At 35.3% G+C, this 25,228-nt stretch overlaps 1 protein-coding gene across 1 annotated transcript in view; it reads right to left on the bottom strand.

Annotated features, from left to right (window-relative positions):
- Positions 1-25,228, bottom strand: part of COG5 (component of oligomeric golgi complex 5) — a 285,065-nt gene that overhangs the window by 220,010 nt on the left and 39,827 nt on the right. The window contains exon 6 of the mRNA XM_034666445.1: positions 19,197-19,317. Within this exon, the coding sequence (XP_034522336.1) occupies positions 19,197-19,317 (121 nt within the window). The remainder of the gene's footprint in view (positions 1-19,196; positions 19,318-25,228) is intronic.

The raw sequence follows: 25,228 nt of genomic DNA, 5'->3' as shown, positions 1-25,228 counted from the left end.
TCCTAGTTCTTATGTTCCATAGATGAGAGAAATCATATGATAATTGTCTTTCTCTGCTTGACTTATTTCACTTAGCATTATCTCCTCCAGTGCCGTCCATGTTGCAGCAAATGTTGAGAATTCGTTCTTTCTGATAGCTGAGTAATATTCCATTGTATATATGGACCACAGCTTCTTAATCCAGTCATCTGTTGAAGGGCATCTCGGCTCCTTCCATGATTTGGCTATTGTGGACAATGCAGCTATGAACATTGGGGTGCATATGGCCCTTCTCTTTACTACGTCTGTATCTTTGGGGTAAACACCCAGTAGTGCAATGGCTGGGTCATAGGGTAGTTCAATTTTTAACTTTTTAAGGGACCTCCACACTGTTTTCCAGAGTGGCTGTACCAACTTGCATTCCCACCAACAATGTAGGAGGGATCCCCTTTCTCCACATCCTCTCCAACAATTGTTGTTTCTTGCCTTGTCTATCTTTGCCATTCTAACTGGCGTAAGGTGGTATCTCAGTGTGGTTTTGATTTGAATTTCCCTGATGGCTAATGATTTTGAACATTTTTTCATGTGTCTGTTAGCCATTTGTATGTCTTCATTGGAAAAGTGTCTGTTCATATCTTATGCTCATTTTATGATTTGTTTATTTGTTTCTCATGTATTGAGTTTGAGAAGTTCTTTGTAGATCTTGGATACCAGTCCTTTATCTGTAGTGTCCTCTGCAAATATATCCTCCCATTCCGTGGGCTGCCTCTTAGTTTTTTTGACTGTTTCCTTGGCTGGAGCATCCAACTCTTGATTTCAGCTCAGGTCATGATCTCAGGGTCATGAGATCGAGCTTGAGATTCTCTCCCTCTCCTTCTGTCCCCCCCCATTCTCTCTCTCTCCAAAATAAACGAAATCTTCTTTTAAAAATGGCATTGCTACTTTAAGCTAGTTTAAGAGAAAGAATAATTTCTATATGCTCTTCTAAGTACTTACCTTAGAAAACAAATTGTTAGTGAGAATGAGCCCACAAAACTGACTTCAGTCTTTAAGTAAAACTTTCCACAATACATGTCATCTTTTCAAAACAAAGTGATAACTTTTAATCATACTCCAAAAGGCAAAATAATGATAGAATGACAAGACAAATTTATTGTTCTAAGTTTGTATGTTACTTAGACTCTCTTAAACATTCTTGTATCCATTCATTCTTTGGAATACTGAGATTTCGTATACATACTTAAGTCCAGCATTTATCATTACCTCTAATAATATTTAAAAACTAAAAACTATGTATGAATTCTCAACCTACACATTTTTTTTTCAGAGTGATTCAAATTTAAAATGCTTGTTCAATTTTATGGGCTTTGAGTGCATATGAGAAAGAGGCAAATAAATATAAATTAATTTAGTCCAGCTTCCATTAATGGCAAAATAAGTTGGTCAGGCATAGTTTCCTGAAGATAATTTTTTAAACCTAGATAAACCATTTTTCAAAACACACTATTTGAGGGCCCTGGAAAGTGACCGAAGGCAGGAATTGACTACAGGTTTACATTTGAAATGCAGAAACTGCAATGGGTAAGAATTGCAAGTCTGGGTTTGTTTTTTTTTTTTTTTTTTTTGCTTCAGGGCACTCACCAGAACTACTCCCACCAACACCCTTAATTCCGATATCCACAGCTCTTGCAGCAGAAAAATACAGTCTTACAGTCTAGAGGTTGCAGAGGCAGACAGATTAGCGCAAATTTAGGGAAGAAACTCTAAAAGCAACAGAGTCAGAGAAGGAGCAAGACTCAAATCCCTGGCTTACCACTGAAATATACATGCAGAGGCAAGATCCAAGGAGACGCTGAGTAAAGCAAAGCAAAAGTCAGAGGGGAGTTTGCCCTTAAAAGACTGGTAAAATAGGTAAGTTTTACTGTGCTTTTTAGACTGAGGGCATTTCCCAAACAATACACAGTTCAAGCAAGAAGCTGGGGCCTTATTAAGTTGATGTGTCAGAGGACAGAGCTTATCGCTGAGGGAGCAGCTGTAATTTTAGGGAGGGAGCAGCTGTAATTTTAGGGAGGAAACTTAGAAAGAAAACAAAAAATGCAGAGAGGTAAGGCCTATATTCTTAGTATCAACTTTACCAAACTTCTAGGTGACAGCTAACTACAAGGTGCAGAGGAGATTCATCAGGTACCAGCAAACAAATGCAAGAGCTATAAGCTGAAAAAACTAAGCAGAGACAAAGGCAACACAGTACGGGGGAAACGGTCTGTTGCTTGTGACCAGACAAGTTTTCTGCCAGCTAAAAGGACAACACAAAAGCAATCCTCAGAGAACATAACAAAATCTAGAATGACTAAAACGTATTACCTACAATGTCCACTTTTCAATAAAAAAATTACTTCACATGCAAAGAAATAAGAGTGTGTGACCCATGCTCATGGGAGAAAAGAAGGCAGTCAATAGACATAGACTCCATCAGTGAGCTCATATATGAGATTTAGTAAACAACGACTTCAAAGTAGCTACTATTTCACCTGAAATAATTTAACACAAACACTAAGTACACTGTGCTAAATTAAAGATGCTGTTGTAATCCCTAGTGGAACTCCTACAAAAATGATGCAAACATGTAGCTAAAAGGTCCACAGACAAGTATTTGATTAACACAAAAGAAAGTGGGAAATTACAGCAAAGAAAAGCCCAGGATGAAATGGCTTCAGTGGTGAATTAAAGATTACCAAAACTTCTCAAACTTTTCCAAAAAACTGAAGAGGAGGGAACATTGCCTAACTCATTCTATACGTTAGCATTACCCTCATACCAAAGCCAAAGACAGTACAATAACACTACAGGCCAACATCCCTTATAAATATGGATGCAAAATCCTCAACAATATACTAGCAAACTGGGGGCACCTGGGTGGCACAGCGGTTAAGCGTCTGCCTTCGGCTCAGGGTGTGATCCCAGAGTTATGGGATCAAGCCCCACATCAGGCTCCTCCGCTATGAGCCTGCTTCTTCCTCTCCCACTCCCCCGCTTGTGTTCCCTCTCTCGCTGGCTGTCTCTATCTCTGGTCAAATAAATAAATAAAATCTTTAAAAAATATATATAAACTAGCAAACTGAATTCAGCAGCACATTAAAAGGATTACATACCATTACCAAGTGGAATTTATCTTTGTAATGCAAAAATAGTTTAACATACCAAAATCCGTGAATACATTATATTAACATAATGAAGGAGGAAAAAAATCACATGATCATCTCAGTTTGCAGGGAAAGGATCTGACAAAATTCAACATTCTTTCGTGATAAAAACACTTAATAAAATAGAAAGAGGAAAGAACTTCCTCTGCATATTAAAGGCTCCACAAGAAAAACCTATAGTCAACATCACACTCAATGATGAAAAACTGAACATTTTCCCCTAAGATCAGGAAAAAAGGATGCCTGCTTTCCCCACTTCCAGTCAAAATTGTACATGAAGTTCTGGCTTGTGCAATTAGACAAGAAAAAGAAATAAAAGGAATTCAAATTGGAAAAGGAGTTGTAATATTCTGTTTACAGATGACAAGATCTTGATATACAGAAAATCCTAAAGATGACACACACACAGCTAAAAAATGAGTTCAGCCAAGTTGCAGGATACAAAATCAACACACAAAAAGCAGTTATATTTCTATATATTAGCAATGAACAATTCAAAAAGAAAATCAGAAAATAATTCCATTTATATTGTTATCAAAATGAATAAAATATCTTAGGAACAAATTTAAGGAGGTTAAAAGCCTTATATACAGAAAACTACAAAAGACTTCCAAAAGAATTAAAGACCTAAATAAATGGAAAGACTGTCTTCATAAATTGGAAAACTGAGTATTTTAAGATAACAGCACTACCCAAAGTAATCTGAAGATCTAACGCCATCCCCATCAAAATCCCAACAGTACCTTTTTACAGAAATAGAATAGAGCTTAAACCATAAAACTCTTAGAAGTTTTAGGGGGGAATCAAGTCTTAGATTTGGCAATGGTTCTTTTTTTTTTTAATTGAAGTATAGTTGACATATAACATTACATTAGTTTCACATAGTGATTCAACAATCACATACATTCCAAAATGCTCATCATAACAAATGTAGTTACTATAATATTGTTGACTATATTCCCTATGCTGTACTTTTCATCCTTTTGAATTATTTTATAACTGGAATTTTGTACCTTTTAATCCCTTTCACATATTTCAACCAACCCCTTCACCTTCCTCCCTCCTGGCAACCACTAGTTTGTTCTCTATATATGAGTCTGTTTCTTTTTTGTCATTGTTGTTCGTTGGTTTTATTTTTTAGATTCCACATGTAAGTGAAATCACACTGTAGCAATGGTTTGTTAAGTATTACACCAAAAGCACAGGGAACAAATGGAAAAAAAAAGAAGTTGGACTTCATCAAAACGAAACTTCTGCATCAAATGATACTAACAACAGAGTGGAAGGATGGCTCAGAGAACAGGACAAAATATCTGTTAATCATGTATCTAATAAAACACTAGCATCCAGAATATATTTATAACTCAAGAACGACAAAAAAACCAACCAACTTAAAAATTGGGCAAAGGACTTGAAAAGACATTTGTCCAAAAAAGATATATAAATGGTCAATAAGCACATAAAAACATGTTCAACATCATTAGTCATCAGAGAAATGCAAATCAAAACCATGAGACACTACTTCACACTCATTAGTGTGACAATTATTGGAAGGAAGGAAGGAAGAAAGGAAATAAAAGGTACTGATGAGGATGTGAAGAAATTGGAACCCTAGTATATTGTTGGTGGAAATGTAAAATGGGCAGCCACTATGGGATATAGTTTGGCAGATTCTCAAAATGTTAAACACAGAATTAGCACATGACCCAGCAATTCCACACCTACATATATATCCAAAAGAACTAGAAACAGGGACTCAAACAGATACTGGTATACCAACGTTCATAGCAGCATTTTTTTAAGATTTATTTATAATTAATAAATAATGAGAGAGAGAGAGAGTGCGCACACACACAGATGGGGAGGGGCAGAGGGAAAGGGAGAGAGAAACTTAAGCAGACTCTGCTGAGCATGGAGCCCAACACAGGGCTCAATCTCAGGACCCTGAGATCAGACCTGAGCTGAAACCAAGAGGCAGAGGCTTAACTGACTATACTACCCAAGTGCCCCCATAGCAGCATTATTTACAACAGCCAAAGGTGGAAACAACCCAAGTAACCATCAACAGACGAATAAACAAAATATGGCATATACATGCAATGCAGCATTATTCAGACATAAAAATGAGATGAAGTTCTGATATACACTAGAACATAGATGAACCTTGAAAACATTACACTAAATGAAGTAAGCCAGACACAAAAGGACAAATATTGTATGGTTCCATTTATATGAACTATCTACAACACATAAATTCAGAGAGACAGAAAGTAGAACATAGGTTACCAAGGAGTAGGGGAAAAGGAAAATGGGGAGTTATTGCTTAAGAACTGTAGAGTTTCTGTTTGGGATGATGAAAAGATTCTGAAAATAGTGAGGGTGATACAACATTGTGAATGTACTTAACAACACTAAACTGTACACTTGAGAATGGCTTTTAAAAAAGGACAAAAAGAATGCATGAAAGAAAGACAGGAACAAAAGAAAAAAGATGACAGAAATAGAATACAAGAGCAAAATGGCAAACTTTTAATAAAAATATAAATGAACAGACACTCCAAACAAAAGGAGACTGAAATTATGAGAATGAATTAAAAAAAAAAGAGCCAACATATTCTTTTACATGAAATACGCTTTAAAGACAAAATCAAAAATGGCCACAGTGATAAAAATATAAAGATAATGTGGCATAAAGATAGACACAGAGATGAATGGAACATAATCAAAAATGGCCACAGTGATAAAAATATAAAGATAATGTGGCATAAAGATAGACACAGAGATGAATGGAACATAATAGAATCCAAAAAACACCTACATATATAAAAAGTCAACGGACTTTCTACAAAAGTCCTAAGGTAATTTTATTGAGACAACAAAGTCTTTTCAACAAAAGGTACTGGATCAGCTGGATAGCTTTAGGAGAAAAGATAAGCTTCAACCTTTCCCTCACATTATATAAAAATTATCTTGACATGGATAATGGACCTTAGTACAGAAACTAAAACTACTATAAAACTTCTAGAAGAAATGTAGGCAAAATCCTTTGCACTCATAGGATAAGAAAAGACTATCTTAGATTGGGCTCCAAAAGCACAAACTACAAAACAAAAGATATACTGGGCTTCATCAAAAGTAAAATCTTCTGCTCAAATACCACTACCAGGAATATTAAAGGCAAACCATACATTGGAAGAAAATACACAAATATACATATCTGACAGAAGACTTGTATCCAGAATATATAAAGACCTCTTACAACTCATTAAGACAGACACCCACTCTAAAACAACGGCAAGAGATCTAGACAGACACTTCAAAAATAAGGCAAACAAAATGGGAAATTAACACAAAAATAGGCTCAAAAATCACATAATCATGTGAATGCAAATTAAAATCACAAAGAGATACCACTACACATCTATTAGACTGCCTAAAATTAAAACGATTCACAATGCCATGCTCTGAAGTATATAAAGCAAATGGGACTCTCATATACTGCTGGTGAAAACGTACAATGTACAACCAGTTTGGAAAACAGTGTAACAAATCTTAAGAAGTTAATCATAACACAGATAACTCAGGAATTCCACTCAAGGTATTTACCCACAAGCACTGAAAATAAACGTTCAGAAGAGTTTTATTTACAATAGTCAAAAAATGAAAACCACCCAAATATGCATCAAAAGCCGAATGGAGAACACACTGTGGCATATATGTGCAGGGGAATACTACTCATCAAAGGAGTACATATTGTATGATTCCAAGTATATGAAATTCAAGAAAAGGCAAAAGGAAATCTCTAGTAACACAAAATTTATGTTGCAAGTGGGAAGACTGACTTAACGAGGCACCAAACAACTTTTTGGGGTGATGAAAATGTTCTGTATCTTGACTGTGGTGGTGATTATACCAATGTATACACATAATCACATCCCATCATAGTGTACAGTTCAAATGGGTGCATTACTGCATATAAGTCATATCTGAAAAAAGTAGATTTTTTACAAACGAATTCAAATCTGTTTCTTGATATTTCTCAAATAAGGAACATCCACCTAATTTCAATCTAACTCTGGTGCCCACATTCTTCTCCCAGGTCTTCAATTCAAATCCATCATTAGTCCAGCTCCACTTGGGAAGTAAGGGACAATGCTTAAAGCACAAGAGAAATGTACTTAAGAAAAAGGGAGGGGGCGAGGAAGAGGAAGAAGTGAGTGGGAGAGACTGGAAAGATGAGGAAAAATGGAAAAAGGGTGGGGGGGAGACATGAAGAAAGAAATAATGAGAGAAGAAGAGAAATGGAAGAAAAGAGATACTCTGAAAAGATTATATGTGTGAACATACAGGTTATAAAGACCATACCAATATAAAGTATTAGTATTAATATTCAGAAAACTTTTTAAAAGATGTGTGAAATCAAGAAAATAAGAGAACTGACTGAAATGGTAATGAGATCTGGTTTCTGTTTATTTGTTGCAAATAGTCAAGCAGTAGGTCTCAACTTCAAAGTTTAGACAGAAATAGGGATAATATCTAGTCACTACCTCTAGTTCCTCCTTTTCATCTGCATCGATGTGCAAAGAAAGCCTTTCCAAAAAGTTTGGAACTTCCCAGCTCACTTCCCTCAAATCTCCTTAGCTCAGATGAGATCACATGTCTAAACAATTACAGGAAAGAAAGAAACTACCAAGACCAATCATCATCTAAGCCCTGCAGTAAGGGCGGAGCCACTTCCCTCAGCCCAGGGTTACTAAGATGAAAATTCAACAAATCTTGAACTCTGCCAGAAAGGAAGAAGAAGGGGAGAAAGGATTTGGGAAGACAATCAATAATGTATATTACACAGACAGAGTACAGATCCATATGTTTTGGAAACCAAATTAAACTGTAAGAGTTGGCATCCTGTTCTGAAAAATAAAGATCCTATCCAATCGCTCTTTCCTAAAACAGATGAAGGAGGTGTTCAGGAATAGTTGCTGACAAATTCAGATTTTTCCTCAAGCAGCAGCTCTGGATAAACTTGAGAAGTTAAGAAACTGAATCTCCAGAGACTCAGACCATATAATTTAGATATGGAGATTTTTCAAAGTAGATGTCACTAATCCCTGTAAATGCTACAGAAAAATCTTTATTAATTTCCATGTACCATCTCATTCTGAGAATCATGCCTTTTTAATGTACCCACCAGAAACAAATCAGCCTTAAGATATATGCCTAGCTAACAAACTTGGCCATTTTGAATTATATGGTATTAACTAATTAGATTTTAGAGAATGGTTTGCCAGACAGAATGATATCAAGATTTTTTTCCCCAAAGTGGAATTATTTTAACATATTAATATATTAATATTAGTGTTAATATGTAAATAATATAGATCACCGCCACTGACCACTGAACATATTCCTAGTTGTGATGATAAAATTATATTACCAGCATTATCTTCCATTTAGATATGGTAGAAAAGTATATTTCTGAATCACTGCCACAGATTTCAAGTCTGTAACATATAAATTAAAACCAATGAATAAAACTGCACCCTGTTTTACTGAACACATCTCTCAGAATATCATTCCTGCCTTCCAACCCTGTTGTTTACATGGTATTAAAATGTTAAACTCTGGGGGTGCCTGGGTGGCTGAGTCTATTAAGCATCTGGCTCCCTGCTCAGCGGGGAGTCTGGTTCACCCTCTCCTTCAGCCCCTCTCCACTAGTGCTCACTCACTCTCTCCCAAATAAATAAAATCTTTGAAAAAATACAATAAAAAATAAAATGCTAAGCTCCATAAATACACCTACAATCATAAATTTACATCAAACACTTTTAGCCTATAGCTAAATTTAATCTACCAAACCAAAAACTGATAAAAATGTTTCATGTAGTTCTAGGCTTTTTTATACATAAAGTAATGAATATAATGGCAATGAAAAGTAGAACATCCCACCTAAGCTTCCCACAAAATATCAGACTTAAGAGATCCAAAAGCAATTCACTAAGAAGTAGGCTAACACCATTTTTAAGAACAGTAAATAAAATAATCCAGTAAAAAAAAGTCAATAAAATAATAAGCCTGTATTTCTGAGGCACTGTTCATATCCATTTAAAATATATTTTAATTGTTAAAACTTAACTTTATTAATACTAGTACAGAAAAGAGGTTGAGAACTACTGGGTTAAGCATCCAAATGGAAAAAAAACAGAAAACAAAACCCTGAGAACCAAGAAATCAAAAAACTGGATACATTACTAGTCTGAAGAACCTTACACTAAATAAATAATTCCAAATACTCCTAAATGTTCCAGCAGATGACAAATAGTAAGGTGTAATACAAAGCTTCCATAAGCATTAAATGACCATATGGAATAAAACATACACCTAGAAATGCTACTGTAACTTTGAAATGTATGAAAATATTCTGAAGTTCACAAAAAGCAAGCTGCAGGCGCCTGGGTGGCTCAGTCAGTAAAAGTGTCTGCCTTCGGCTCAGGTCATGAAACCAGGGTTCTGGGATCAAGTACCTCACCGGGCTCCCTGCTCAGAGGGAGTCTGCCTCTCCCTTTCCCTCTGCTGTTTCCCCCCACACTCTCGCTCTATTTCTCCCTCTCTCAAATAAATAAATAAAATCTTTAAAAAACAAAACAAAAAGTAAGCTGCTTGTTTCGTCTGGATGTTATCCTGCTTTTTTGATACTATATGATAAAAGATAAAACCAATAAAATAGGATCATAAATGCTATGTTGGTTATCATCTGATAGCTATAAACTTTAGTAACATTAAATTCCATTAGTTAAAAAAAGGGGTAGTGTATAATTTTAATATGCTTATCTCTACAACAGGCAAACCCACACCTAAGCATAAGTCCATTATTCTGAACATTTGGATTTGAGCACAGCATCACCCCCACCTGGTGGTAACTGAATCCAGTCACATGTGTAAGTAATGTAGAGACCATCTAAAGCAAACATACATACTGAAAATGTTTATCATCACAGGTGATTACAATATAGGTTAAAAAATGCATATTGAACTCCCCATGATGAAGCTGTCACAAGAAAAACCCTATGCGTGTATTAAATGCATTTAAGAAATCACCTCGGGCCTAATTTAATACTGGAAATAGCTATTTAGCATATTTACAAATTTACCTATCAGAAGAAAATTTTAATAAGCTTGAAATAATAAAACTTTCTGAAATTTTCACCAACTACACCATCTTGCAGACATCTCAAAAAACATTAATCAGTTCAGTAAATTAACAGTCACCTACTATGTGGCAAAGATTATATAAATCAGGGGCGCCTGGGTGGCAAAGCGGTTAAGCGTCTGCCTTCGGCTCAGGGCGTGATCCCGGCGTTATGGGATCGAGCCCCACATCAGGCTCCTCTGCTATGAGCCTGCTTCTTCCTCTCCCACTCCCCCTGCTTGTGTTCCCTCTCTCACTGGCTGTCTCTATCTCTGTCAAATAAATAAATAAAATCTTTAAAACAAAAAAAGATTATATAAATCATAGTTTTCTCACCTGTGCATAAATCAGAAATGTCTACCTATACGTACTGTTTTACTAGAGTGAGAAAATATCAGTTACAAAAAGAACAGTAGTGGATGAAACAAACATATAGATAATTCTTTCCTTCTACATTATATATTTTCCAAAATACTTCTCTGATAAATTTGGTTTACAGAATATTTTCTCATGATACATGGTACTAATGTATCACAGCTTAGCAACAAAATTATAAAACTCAGAAAATAGGACATAAGCAATAAATATTAATTTCTATTATATCCAACTGCTTAATTATAACTTATGCTTGGTTATACTTTTTAAAAAATAATCTTTAAATGTTAACTCAATAAAGCTTTAATACAGAAGTTACTAACAACAGTCAACCAATAATCACAACATGAAATACATTATATAAGCATGGTATATCTTAAACATCATTTTTTTTACTTTTTTTTTTTTTTAAAAGGCCCCGGGAGATCTACTAATGGTAGCAATGCCTTAAAGTAATTGAATGATGCTATAGAGTTTAAGGAAAAGAGTACAGCACTGGTGGATAGGAGTTCAGGCTCTGCCATCAGATTTTTACAGATCTACCAGGCATGTGATCTTAGAACCCACTAGAATATAAGCTCTTACAAAAGGGAGAGGAACTCCTTTTATGTTTTGTTCACTGATGTAGCTGCAATATTAAGAATAGCGCATGGCACATGTAGCAGGCATTCAATAAATATTGGCTGAATGAAAGAATGAATTTATCTAAATCTTATGGTGAGAAACTGACTGAAGCTTTTTTCTTATCATTTCATGGAAAGTGCAGATGAACCAAGATGAGAAAGCTGGAAAGAAAGGAGACTGGTTTCTCCCATGGATGATGAGAATAATAATAATAATAACAATAATAACATCACTGTCATCATCATCAGTTTATGCTTCATTTCAGATAAGGACATACCTTAAAACTTCCCAAACACAAAAACTACGTTTACTCATATTATACCAGGTTCCCACCAAGCTACAGGGCTTATGTGTACTGAAACCTGTTTGCTAAGTAAACTAAATGAATTATAAATCATGATTTTCATAAAAAGCCTAGGGAGTATCCACATGAAAGTATGGTCTGCTTACTTTTTTATGGAAAATTTTTTCTCCTCCAATCCCTACTTGTAGGATAAGTAAAAATTAATTAAGGTACTAAAAATTTTTAAACTACCTAGAAATAAAGTTATCATAAAACACAATATTTATTTTAAAACTAAAAATCTTTGAAAATATAAAAATACATTCTAATGAAGGAGAAGACATTATATTTCTGTTTAGAAAGCATCAATACCATAAAAAGAAACAAAGCTTGTCAAATTAACCTATAAATCTGAAGTATCTAAATACTAACAAGTGTATTTCAGCAAGTGGGATTAGCAGAAAATCATTCTAAAATTCAAGAGACCAAATGAACAACTAAAATTTAGGTAACACTCAATCTCCCAAATTCATATGTGGAATATAACTGTACTCAGCACTGGGATATCATTTTAATTGGAAGCAGAAACCTAATCAATTTTATTGTGTCCTACTTAGATAAAATAATGTATAAACTAAGTAGGGACAGTCAACAACATGAAGCATAAAAGAAGAAATAAAGATTTAAGAGTCAAGAGATTGGCAGTGACCAAAGAGAGGACTCCCCATGACCCAAGACATATTCAGAACTCCAGATAAAAGTAGGCACATTATTAATGTGAAGATGTAATAACCATCAGGCTTACCACAGTTTGCACCAAATATCTGAATCATACAACCAGCTTCCCTTGATCTAACTCAAATTCTACCAAGTCTCTGATTACAAATTTGTTTTTCCATTTAATCTATCCAGAGAGAAAATTAAATGTGTTCAGCTCAATGAACAGCAGGTATCTCATGGCAAATTAATGAACAGTGTTCTGGATTATAAAACAGTATCTTGTGAACTTGGTTAATATAAAGAGAAAGATGAAGCATTAATATGGATTTGCAGAATCAAGGAAATTTCAGAAGGATGAGTTGTCATTACAGTTTGTGAGAGCTCCAATCACCCCTACCTATATATGAATCCCTATCCCATTTCTCCCCAAAAGCTGTGAAAAGAATGCCTATCAATGGGAGGAGGAGGAGGAATCATGAATCATCTCTACCTCAACTCAGGACTCACAAAAAGCTGGGCTGCGATCCCCTCTGCATCATCCCTTTTTCACTCGTATTGCTGGTCTCTGATTTGTTGCTCATTCTTACTATGTATTTTTCATTATGCATTTTTATAAGTCAAATTAATGCCTTCTTTACAAGTCAGGCAATAAAATATCCATACACAATTATTAATTCTCACTGTTGGCAAAATAAAGTTTATAAGCCAGAAAAAGTAAGAGAGATATAAACCCTGAATTATAGTAACTTCACAAGGTAAATATTGGCTCTTGGTAGTCATGACTCTCAAAAACCTCTAGTAAACTTTAAGATAATTAAAGATTCATTGTTTTAAAAAAAACTTTCAAAAGTAAGTCTAATACAAATAAGGAGAAATAAAATGGAAGGAATCTAAATGAAATGCTAAGTAGAGAGGAACTAGGTTCAAACTGAATTTCCCAACAACTCCAAGGCAAGTAGTACACAAGAAAAAATTCATCTACCCAAAATCAAAATAGTACAGATTTATGTCTTCCATGTTCTCTCTACATTTAAATATTCTAATCCAATGTATCCAGCAGAATTTTAACATTTGATAACACTAAACCAAAGAGTACACTAGATTCCTCACCAATGAGTGTATGATGGATAGGTCAAGGTGTCTATAGCTTCAATTCAATGCAGAAAAAGTATAAATGCATTACATGGAATAAGGAAACCTGTTATTCAACCTGACCTAGATATACTGATATTACAAAAACCTTTTCAATAGTTCTAATCCTAAGTAATTTCAGACACTAATTTATTTTGTAAGAAGGTCCATTCCTCTGGTTCACAATGACAGCTTACCAAGCTGCTCAAAAAATTCTGAAAAAATATAAAGCTTATGAATCACATAAAGACCCCGATTTGATGGGCTAACAACAATTTTAAAAGGTAGTTGGTAAGAGCACCAAAAATAGATTTTTAAGTACATTATCTTGCTGATGGTTCAAAAAATGTTATCAATTTGTAGTAAGGCCCATCTAAATTTTCATCTAGTCTTGGGACTCTTCTTAAAGAAAAGCCTTAAATCAATGATACAATTTAATCCTGAAACTTACACTAAGTAGTTTTAAAAATCATTACATAATAGTCTGCATGAAAAATTACAAGTATGCCTATGCTAATTCTGCTTATTCTCTGGCAGTATACTAGTACGCTAGTACAATTTTAATTTGTATTTCACTAATGGCTAATGATGTTGAGCACCTTATATGCATAGCTGCCATCCATGTGTCTTCTTTGATGAAGTGTCTACAAATCTTTTGCCTATTTTTTTAATTGCATTGTTTGCGTTCTTACCAAGGTTGTAGAGTGTTCTATATATTCTGGACTAGTCCTTTAGCAACTATATACTTTGCATGTATTTTCTTACTATTGATGCGTTGCTTTTCATTCTTCTAATAGTATTATTCAAAGAACGGAAGTTTTTGGGTTTTTTTTTAAAGATTTATTTATTTATTCATTTGACAGAGATAGAGACAGCCAGCGAGAGAGGGAACACAAGCAGGGGGAGTGGGAGAGGAAGAAGCAGGCTCATAACAGAGGAGCCTGATGGGGGGCTCGATCCCATAACGCCGGGATCATGCCCTGAGCCGAAGGCAGACGCTTAACCGCTGTGCCACCCAGGCGCCCCTAAAGAACGGAAGTTTTAAATTTTGATAAAATCTAATTTATCAATTCTTCTGTGTGTGAATTGTGCTTGGAGTGATAGATCTATGAAATCATTTTCTAATTCCAAGTCACAGAAATGTTCTCTTGTATTTCATTCTAGATTTTCTATAATTTAGGTATTATATTTAGGGCTATGATCCATTTTCTTAGGTTTTTTTTTTTTTTTATGAAGTGAGGTATGACCGCAAGTTCACTGTTTCTCATTTGGCTATCCAATTGTGCCAGTATCATCTGTTGAAGACTACCTTTTCCCTGCTAAATTTGTCAAAAAACAGTTGTTCATATAAGTGTGGGTCTATTTCTAGACTCACTATTCTGTTCCATTGATCTGTTTGTCTATCTTTTTGTCTTGTTTACTATAAGTTTTTGTAGTAAGTCTTCAAAACAAGTAGGGTTGGCGTGATCCCGGCGTTATGGGATCGGGCCCCGCGTCAGGCTCCTCTGCTATGAGCCTGCCTCTTCCTCTCCCACTCCCCCTGCTTGTGTTCCCTCTCTCGCTGGCTGTCTCCATCTCTGTCGAATAAAAAAAAAATTTTAAAAAAAAAAAAAAAAAAAAAAAAAAACAAGTAGGGTTAATCTTCCAATTTTATTCTTTTTTAAAAGCTTTACCTATCTAGATCCTTTGCATTTCCATATGAATTTTCAAATCGGTGTGTCAATTTCTAAGTAAAATCCTGCTGGGATTCAAATTATAACCATATTGAATTCATATAGATCAATATAAGGAGAATGGACATCTTAACAAACAATATTAAGTCTTCCATTTCACAGACAAGGTTTATTTATTAATTTATGTCTTCTTGCACCATTCACAATGTTTTCTAGTTCTCAGTCTATACATCTTACAAATCTTTTGTCAAATTCAACCTAAGTATTTCATATTTTTTACGCTACTATAAATGGTATTTTTGAATTTCAATTTCCAATTGCTTGTTAACAGTAGAATATATGGAAACAAAACTAATTTTTGTATATTAATCTTGTACCTTTAAATCTTGCTAAACTCCTTTATTAGTTCAAATTTTTTGTAAACTCAAAACAGAGTACCATTATACAACTATTAGAATGGCTAAAATTTAACAAGACTGACTATTACAAGTGTTGGCATGTGGAGGAAGTAGAATTTTCAAACACTACTGGTAGGAATGTAAAATTTTACAACTACTTTGAAAAACACCTTGGTAATTTCTTAAAAATTTAAACATACATCTATGATATGATCTAGCCATTCCACTCCTATGTATATATCAAAGAGAAATGAAAGCATATGTCCATACAAACACTTGTACATGGATGTTCATAGCAGCTTGATTTGTTATGGCCGAAAACTAGAAACAACTCAAATATCCACCAACAGGCTAATGGATAAAACAACTGTGGGAGATCTAACAGATGGAACACGACTCAGATATAGAAAGGAATGAGCTACTGATATACACAACAACATGAATAAATCTCAAAATTAACTGACTAGAAGAAGCCACAAAAACACATACAAACTGTATTATTTCATTTATAAAAAATTCTCTCAAGTGCCAACTAAATCTACAGTGACAGAAAGAAGATCAGTAAATGCCTGAGGAAGGCTTGCCAAGTGGCATGAGGAAACTTTTGGGAGTGATAGTTATGTTCATTACCTTGATACTGGTGATATTTCATGTCAAAACTTACCAAACTACACATTTTCAATATGTGCAGTTTATTGTATGCCATTTAGACCTCAATTTAAAAAAAGAAAAGGTACCATTATAAAATAATTGTCACCAGGTACCAGAATATACTTTTTATATTGGTATATAATTCACATACCATAAAATTCAACATTTTAAGTGAACAATTCATCAGCTTTTCTGTATATTGATGAGGTTGAGCATCAATCACCACTATTTAATTGCAAAACATTTTCATCACCCCAAAGAGAAATCTGTAGCCATTAGCAAGCAGCCACTCTACATTCCCTCCAGTCCCTCAAAATATACTTAATTTCTAGATGACAATGTATTTCATCTGGTCTTTAGAATTCAACCTTAAGACCTTTCAAGTTTAACAGATTATTTTAAGTTAATTTCAAGGACCTATGTAAACACTGCTACTCTTCATCATTTTATTCTTTCTAATGAGAATCAGACCCATACTGATACAGACACTGATAATTTCAGAGATGTTCCAATCATAAAATATCATTTTGTTTATATGTGTAATTCTAATAGTGATTCCCAAGTTATTACTTTTATTAAAATATTAATTCCAAAAGTAGCAACTTTATCTTCCTCTCTCCAGGGTTGGCTAAGACTGAATCACAGTGGTGAATGATGAAGAGATGATGTCTTTGCAAATTTTGAATGGTACATAATCTGCAAAGCTTTAAAAATTTAAGTTAATATAATCCATTTTGAGATAATTCCACCATGAACTATATTTTCTCAACAACTGTTCATCATTTAATATTTATAAAACCTTGGATAAAGCCAATGCCTAATTGGAAGAATAATGAGTTTATATTCTACATTGAACCAACTGAGAACATTATGATTGATACTTGTGTCTGTTTTTTAAAAAAGAGGTTATCACCATTTGCATTACAGCATCTGTTTTTTCTAGAAAAAATAATAATCATATTCAAAATCTAGCAATTTTTTAATTATGGAACAGTGTCAGTGATGACAAATATACATAATTAACCTCAGAATAATTTGTGCCTGTTTTTAATGATTCTATTATCCTACATATTATTTCTGGAGCAAAGAAATTAAATGTGATAAAGCAAAAAATAAAAGCCGATACTAAAATTTTTACACTCCTACATTTAGCACATACTGTGAAAAAAACATTCAAGCGTTACTCACTGATTAAAAATTAACTTTTTAACAGACTTGTAACTATAGAGAACAAACAATGATCATCAGAGGAGAGGTGGGTGGAGGATGGGTTAAGTAGGTAATGGGGATTAAGGAGTGTGCTTGCTGTGATGAGCACCCGGAGATGTATGAAAGTGCTTTATTATCATATAATACACCTGAAACAAATGTAACACTGTATGCTAACTAGAACTTAAAAGCTTACATTTTTTTTTTTTTTTAAAGATTTATTTATTTATTTGACAGAGATAGAGACAGCCAGCGAGAGAGGGAACACAAGGCAGGGGGAGTGGGAGAGGAAGAAGCAGGCTCATGGCGGAGGAGCCTGATGTGGGGCTCGATCCCATAACGCCGGGATCACGCCCTGAGCCGAAGGCAGACGCTTAACCGCGGTGCCACCCAGGCGCCCCCAAAAGCTTACATTTTTTAAATTTAAGTAAATATGCAAATAAATACGAACTTTTTATGCAATATATTCCAAGCATACTAAATCACACGTTAGACATATTCCCAATGATGTGCCTAAGCAATGTATTTGAGCATTAAAAACTGATATAGAAGTATCATTTATGACAGGCTATATTTCTTTAGTAAAAAATATGGAACAAGCATTACAACCTGTGTAATTGAAATATCAAAGATAGAAAAATTCAAAAATAACATGTAATGCATATCTTTCTGATACTATTTTCAAAGCACACCACCAACAGTAAGTAGACTCTTGATACTTGAATTGGATATCATCAAAGACCTCTGAAACTACAAAGGTACAAAATCACTAAACACATCCACTTCAGAAAAATTACTGAGTACCCAAAGAAAAGCAGAAAACCACAAAGACTCATTAAAATGCAGGTGTTAGTTCTACATACACTCAGTAGCTATTCAAAATTATGCCTGAAATATGAACTATATCATCATGGACGTTGCAGCTTGTTAACAGTCAAAACCATGAATGTTAAACCCTTGAACATCAAGAGTCTGTTCTAAATGCTTGAGAGATGAATGAGCATGTAAAGAAATAATTCAATAAATTTTCTAGGCATAATATCAACATAGGATTTGTCACCTAAAAAAAAAAAATTTCTCCTACAGAAATGAAAATTAAGTTCAGATGAAAACCTGTACACAAATGTTTACAGTAGCTCTATTCATAATCACCAAAAACTAGAAACAACATAAATTTCCTTCAATTCCTGAATCAATAAACTGTGGTACAACCACACAATGATATTCCACCAAACACCAAGTAACAATGGTATATATAAAAACTTGGATAAATCTCAAAGGCATTATGCTGAATACAAAAAGCAGCCTCAAAAAGTCACATACTTTATAATCCCATTTATGTGACATTCTCCAAAAAACAAAACTAAACTGATGGAGAACCAATCAATGGTTGCCAAAGTTAGGGGGGAGGTGAGACTGTAAAGGGATAGCAGGAGGGAATTTTTGGGGTGATGAAACTTACTCTATATCATGACTGTGCTGGCGATTACATGAATCTATACATGTGTTAAAATTCATAGGCATGTATACTCCAAAAAAAAGGGGCCAATTTTACCATATGAGAATTTTAAAAATAAACCGCATTTCTCATAGAGAAATCAACTAATTTTACCCATTTTGAAAAGTGTGACAATGCTGTATATGGCTAATTATTAAATACATTTGTTCAATAATATTTGTTACTGGTAATAACAAAAGCCAACAAATCAAGTGACTGAACAATCTATAAAACTCTACTAACTTTTTAATCAAAAGAGGACTTACCAAGTTCATTAAGACTCTGAGCAGCTTTTGTTATCTCTCTACTTCCCCCTTGCAGTTGTCCCTGGAGTCTCTTAGTGAGATACAAGATGCGAATTATTCTCCGAAGCAAATCACAGGCAACCTGTGCAAATATCACAATGTTGAGTAACTGTAATCAATCCATGAAGTTTTATTACTATTATGATGTGAATCTGTCCATTCTTTTCAGATGCTAAAGACTCATTCATGTCTTTTTTGTGTTTTCTTCCCATCAGAAGCCTAAAAAAATCACAAAGCTTGGAAAGCATCACTTTATAGTAAACTCCAATTTATCCCAAAAGAAGAGATTTAGGGATCTAGGTGCTGTGAAACCTGGGAACTCCTTTCCTTAGTCCTAGACCAGTTTTCTTCTCAAGGTCAGTGGTTTTCAGTCTTCATATTAAATTCAAATGCATAGGTTCCAGATGTTCCCAGCCCATGCCATAGCCCTGACCAATTAAATCAGAATCTCTAGAAGTGGGAACTAAGCTTCAACATATGTATTTTTTTTAAATATCCTCAGCCAGGCCAATGTGCAACCAAGGTTGACAGCCCCTGTGCTGGTGCTGCTTAGCTACTACATCTTAGTGTTTCCAATCCTTCTTTCTCTTTTCTAGGTCCGTAGGAGAACAGATTTACAACTTCTCCCAATTTCACTAGACCATAAGGAATAAGTATCCCCTACTTGAATTTTCCTAATGGTTCTTTTATCACTAATAACAAATTATGAAACAGTTATTAAAACAAAAAAACCCCTAATTGATATATATCTCACCTCCTATTCTCTTTTCATCACCAGATCTAATACCGCATCTTTACCTAGCCAAAAGACTAACATACAAAATGAAGTGTCATGTATTCAGGACACTTTATATATAGCTGGATCCACAGCAATTGCCTAAGGGAGAGACAGAAGAAGGGAGACTGATAGAATAATAGATATGTAGTGACCTTTAGCATCAGTAGTGATAATGAAGAAAGACAGTCTATGTTGCTGCATTACCACCATCTTTATGGCCCTGAAGCTGGTTGAGAAGAGCATCTCGCACCCAAGGAGGAAAATCATAACTGGAGGCAGTAAGAATTAAAAGCACTAGGAAGAGAGCTGAAACTCCAGCTTTAAACATTTTTTTTTCTGAATGAAAAACACACACACACGCACCTGGACCCAAAACCACACATGCACCCAACACAACATACAGAGACACACAAACATAAAATTTGTTCAAAAATACAATGTTTACAAACATATGTAAGGCAAAAGAGACCAATTACTAAACATGCTTACCTGAATGCTTTTCTGAGTAACTATAGTCTAAAGCACTTACAATGATAAAAGAATGTCAACTAAGAATTTGTCCCTGAAAATTGGAAGACTTGGGCATCTTTGTCTTTTAATTAAATTTTATTTATTTTCTGAATAATATAAGCACATAATTCAAAATTCAAAAGAAAAAAGTCACCCTCATATCTCTATGTCACAAATATGCACTTATCAAAAACAACCACTGTTATCAGTTTCTTGCTTGTCAGAATAGCGTTTTTAAATGAACCATTTGGAATGCAGAATCCCTAGTGATCAGTCCTCCAGGATTCTAAATACGTCGTGAGGAGAAATACCAGATCTTACTTTAGTCTAATCACCTAGAATTGTCCTTCTACAATTCCCCAGTACCGACCCAATAAAGGATATGCCCTCAAACATGAAATCTTTGAGCTTATTTCTAATGCTTTTATTTTTAACCATGCTTAATCTGTCATCAAGTCTTATTGACTATTCTTCTGTTACATAACACAACAGTTACATTATCTCTGGTCCTACAAGCATCACCTAATCCAAATCTTTGCCACCTTCACCTTCAGAACGTGGTGTACCAGCTAGCTTTCCAATCTCTTCCTGAAATCCATCCTGCTAGAGTTATCTTCTTAGAAACACAGTTTTCAGCACTCCAGCCCCCCTTTTTAATAAACTTCAGTGGCTCTCTACTGACAGATTATGCTGAATCCTCTCACAATAGCATTTAATAAAATCCTCACTCAGGAAGTCTTAGATAATCTATAAGGCATCACTTACCATCATTTGCTAATACAGTGGCCTCCACTCTGGTCAATTTCCCTTCCTTACTTTTTATTTCAGACTTTTATAACCAAATATAATACAAACATTATTCGGCACTAAAAAGAAATATCACGCCAGGAAAAGGCATAGAGGAATCTTAAATGCATGTTACTAAGTGAAAGAAGTTAATCTGAAAAAGCTGTATATTGTATGATTCCAACTATCTAACATTCTGGAAAAGGCAAAACTATGGAGAAAGGAAAAAGATCAGTGGCTGCCAAGTTGGTGGAGTACAGAGGATTTTTAGGGCACTGAAAATACTCTGTATAACACTATAATGATGGACATATGTCACCATACATTTGTCCCAAACCACTGAATATACACCAAGAGTGAACCCTGATGTAAACTATCGACTTTGGGAGACAATGATGTGTCAATGTAAGTTCATCAATTCTAACACATGTTCTGTTCTGGGGGGTTAGAGGGAGACGGTGATTGGGGGGAGGCCATGCATGCGTGGGGACAGGGGATATAGGAGACACCTCCATCATCCTCTTACTTTCGCTATGAACCTAAAACTGCTCTAAAAAAGTCTTTGAAATAGATACAGATATTACAAACACGGAAAACCACACACAGAAATTACAGCTAACTGAACTTGGAACCACCATGCAGATCAGAAGACAAAACCATGTCAGCGACTACAGAAGCCCTCCATGTATGTACCCTATGCCAGTCATGATGCCCTCCATCCATTCCCCTCTAGCTCTCCCATCCCAACCAAGAAACACTACTCTGGTTTTTGTGGTAATCACTTCCTTACTTTTATTTATGGTTTTATTACTGAAATCTATATAGCTAACTGCTATAGTTGAAACTCACCTTTTTTTTTTTTAATCCATATAGGTTCCCTCACCGTTTCTTACTTTTTCTTTGCAATCTGCTAAGTATATTCAACCATCTGTCCTATAGTTTCCCACAGACTGGGATTCAAGGAGTGCATTCCCCACAGGGCAGTTGAACACATTCCTCTGTCTTGCATGTTTGCTATATGTTGGCAGTTGGATGTACGCAGCTTTGTCAGACTTGGGCTTAATATTTTGGGTATTTTCCTTAGGTAGTGGTGCATGTGCAGCACATGTGTGACTTTCTCTATTTCTGTGTCATTAGCAGTCACTGATACTCAATGTCAAAATCCATTAAAATATAGAGATTATTCCAATTCTATCATTTTGTCTTTATTTGCTAGCATATAAAATTTCTCTGTAAAAATAAACTTTACCTCACCTACTATTTGTTTACCCGGTGGTACTGTTCATACAGAAAAGTAAAAATAAATACTTGATTCTTTCCCTTGCTTCATCAGATTTCAAAATTAGAGACTGCTTTCCTGATATCTACTAAAGATGAACAATTAGTGGGTTTTGTTTTGTTTGGGCTGTCAGTATGAACTCAAGAGATTTAAACATTATAAAGGATGCCAAACCACTGGAGCTCTTATCCTTGCAGATGCTCACCTTGTCCCTTTGTGGCCAGTGGGAACCTCTGAGGGTGATCAATTGTACCAAATGCCTGAGGTTTCCCAGAACCCAGGACTTCCAGTGCTAAAACTAAGATTGTTGCTCACCCCAGTGGATCTTCAAGTTGGTTCCTCAATCCTTTTGTCTTAACTCTAGTTAGTAGTAGCTAATAGCTTCCTTGATACGCAGTATAAAAAAATTCCAGGATCATTTTATTTATTTCATGCCCCACACCTGGAATCAAAGATTAATCAAAGAAGCCCTGGTTTCTTTTGGGTTTTTTTTTTAATAATATTTTTTTATTATATTACGTTAGTCACCATACAGTACATCCCTAGTTTTTGATGTAAAGTGGTTTCTTTTAGAAGTCAGCAGCATTTCAAGAACACATTCTGGGAACTAGGTTTGCTCATTTCTGTGACTTCACAGCAGACGTAGCTGGGAAATGTCAGAATCAAATTATCACATATTCATTTTCTTTATTCCATAATATACATAAAACGTTCTCAGATTATTATACATATACATATGTACAAAAATTTATACATATGTGATGTATATATCAAGATAAAATACCTCATGAGTTCATACTGATATTTCCAATTAAAAATCAGAAGTACAGGGTGTTTACTTATTCTTCAAACTTACATCTATACGTTATTTCTTCCACAGAGACTCTGGCTCTCAGAGACACAAGAAATAACAGAATTGGAATAATTTAAAATTATCCATTTGCTTTGCTGCACAACACACAGAAAACATTATCTCAATACAAAACCCACACTACAAAAACACAAATATGAGAGCCAAAGATACTTTTTAAAAGTTATTTGCACATGATCTCCCTACATTTTTTTTTATAGTTGAGTGTTGTCAAAACATACAGCCGTTACATATTATACTCTCCTTTATATCCTTCATTTAATCTCAGCTCTAATGGTCATCACCAGTCTTACTTTAGTGTTTCTCTAATCATTCTCAAGTACACTATCAGATTCCCAAGGAAAGATTCATTGGAACCATCTTCCCTGCATTCTTGTTTGTGGATGGCTATCTCTATACTTGAAAATCAGTTTGGCAGGTCTACCAATTACCTATTGCTGCAGAAAAAAACCAACCCAAAACTTAGTGGTTGAAAATGATTTGTTAGGTCTCACAATTCTGTGGGTAATTTTGGCAGGGTTCAAATGCTCCCTGTGCTGTCACCTGGAATTACTGACTCTGCTGCACCTGGCTAACAAGGAGGCTAGTCTGGACAGTACCAGAAGGCTTCACTCCAGTGCCCGGTGCCTCAGTGCCTCTGCAACTATCATCGCCACATGGTTAGGTGGGGCTTCCTCACAGCATGGTGGTCTCAAGGTAGTTGGACGGCTTACACAGACAGTGGCTTTCCCAGAGCAGAACAAAAGCGGCTATGCCCCCTGGAGGCGAGGTCCAGAACTAGCACAAAATCACTTCCACAGCACAGGCTGTTTGGTTTTGCTACAGTGGTTGCTCTGATTTTACAGTAGTCGGCGACACTGGCATTTTATGTTGCAGTTATCTTCCCTCTTCCTTCCTTCCTGGCACATTCACTCATTTGGTGTGTAATTATACAGCCAGTAAAATAAGGCATCATTCCAATTCTATCTACAATAAATTAGATAAAATTATTTGACACCACATTAACTGAAAACTAAAAAAGACCCTACTAAAGTATATGATGAAAATCATGCAGCTATAAAACATAAAACACATAGAAAAGAGAAAATGTTTTAAGGATGATTTCTTCCTTCTTTATTCAAACATTTTCTCAAACTTTCTTACTACTTTCAAAATTAAAAAATTAAATTAAAAACTTTCCAGTAAAAAGCTAATATATGTGTATGACTTAAAAAATTAAAAAGTAAAATGATAAAAAGTTAAAAAATAATTTGAAAAGACAAAAATGTTATATAATAGGTATGAGGATTATATCTCAACACAGCTGTTATACTGAAAGTTAAAAAACTCATTTTCTGGCCTCACACTGCTCGCCGCTCTCCGCTCTTCGGATGCCTTCCGCCGCTGCCCGGATGCCTCACGGCCCTCTCAGAGGGGCTCACTTTTTGCCTCTCCCTCGACCCGTGGAAGGGTAGTTGGTATGGGAGCGTGAGCCTGTGTGCTGGGCTCCTAAACTCCTGACAGGCCTTGAGAGACAGGCTTGCTCAGAGTCCTGGCTGTGAAAAATGTGAAGTTCCTGGGGGGTGGAAGACACACAGGCTTCCTCTTCTTGTTCTCTGAAAGGTGAGGGAACCAGACAGCCACGTGGAGAGGTCACACATAGGTGATCTGACCAGTCGTTCCAGCGGAGGAGGTCCCCACTGACAGCTGCCTACCCACCGCCAGACAGGTGAGTGAGCTGGGCTTCAGACAGTTTCTTCCCCTGAGTGACTCACTCCCAACCTTAAGCC

The sequence above is a fragment of the Ailuropoda melanoleuca genome, chromosome 1 (assembly GCF_002007445.2).
Source record: "Ailuropoda melanoleuca isolate Jingjing chromosome 1, ASM200744v2, whole genome shotgun sequence".
NCBI classification, from domain to species: domain Eukaryota; kingdom Metazoa; phylum Chordata; class Mammalia; order Carnivora; family Ursidae; genus Ailuropoda; species Ailuropoda melanoleuca.
Note: the sequence above shows the minus strand (reverse complement) of the source record. Positions and strands in the feature narration are given on the sequence as shown.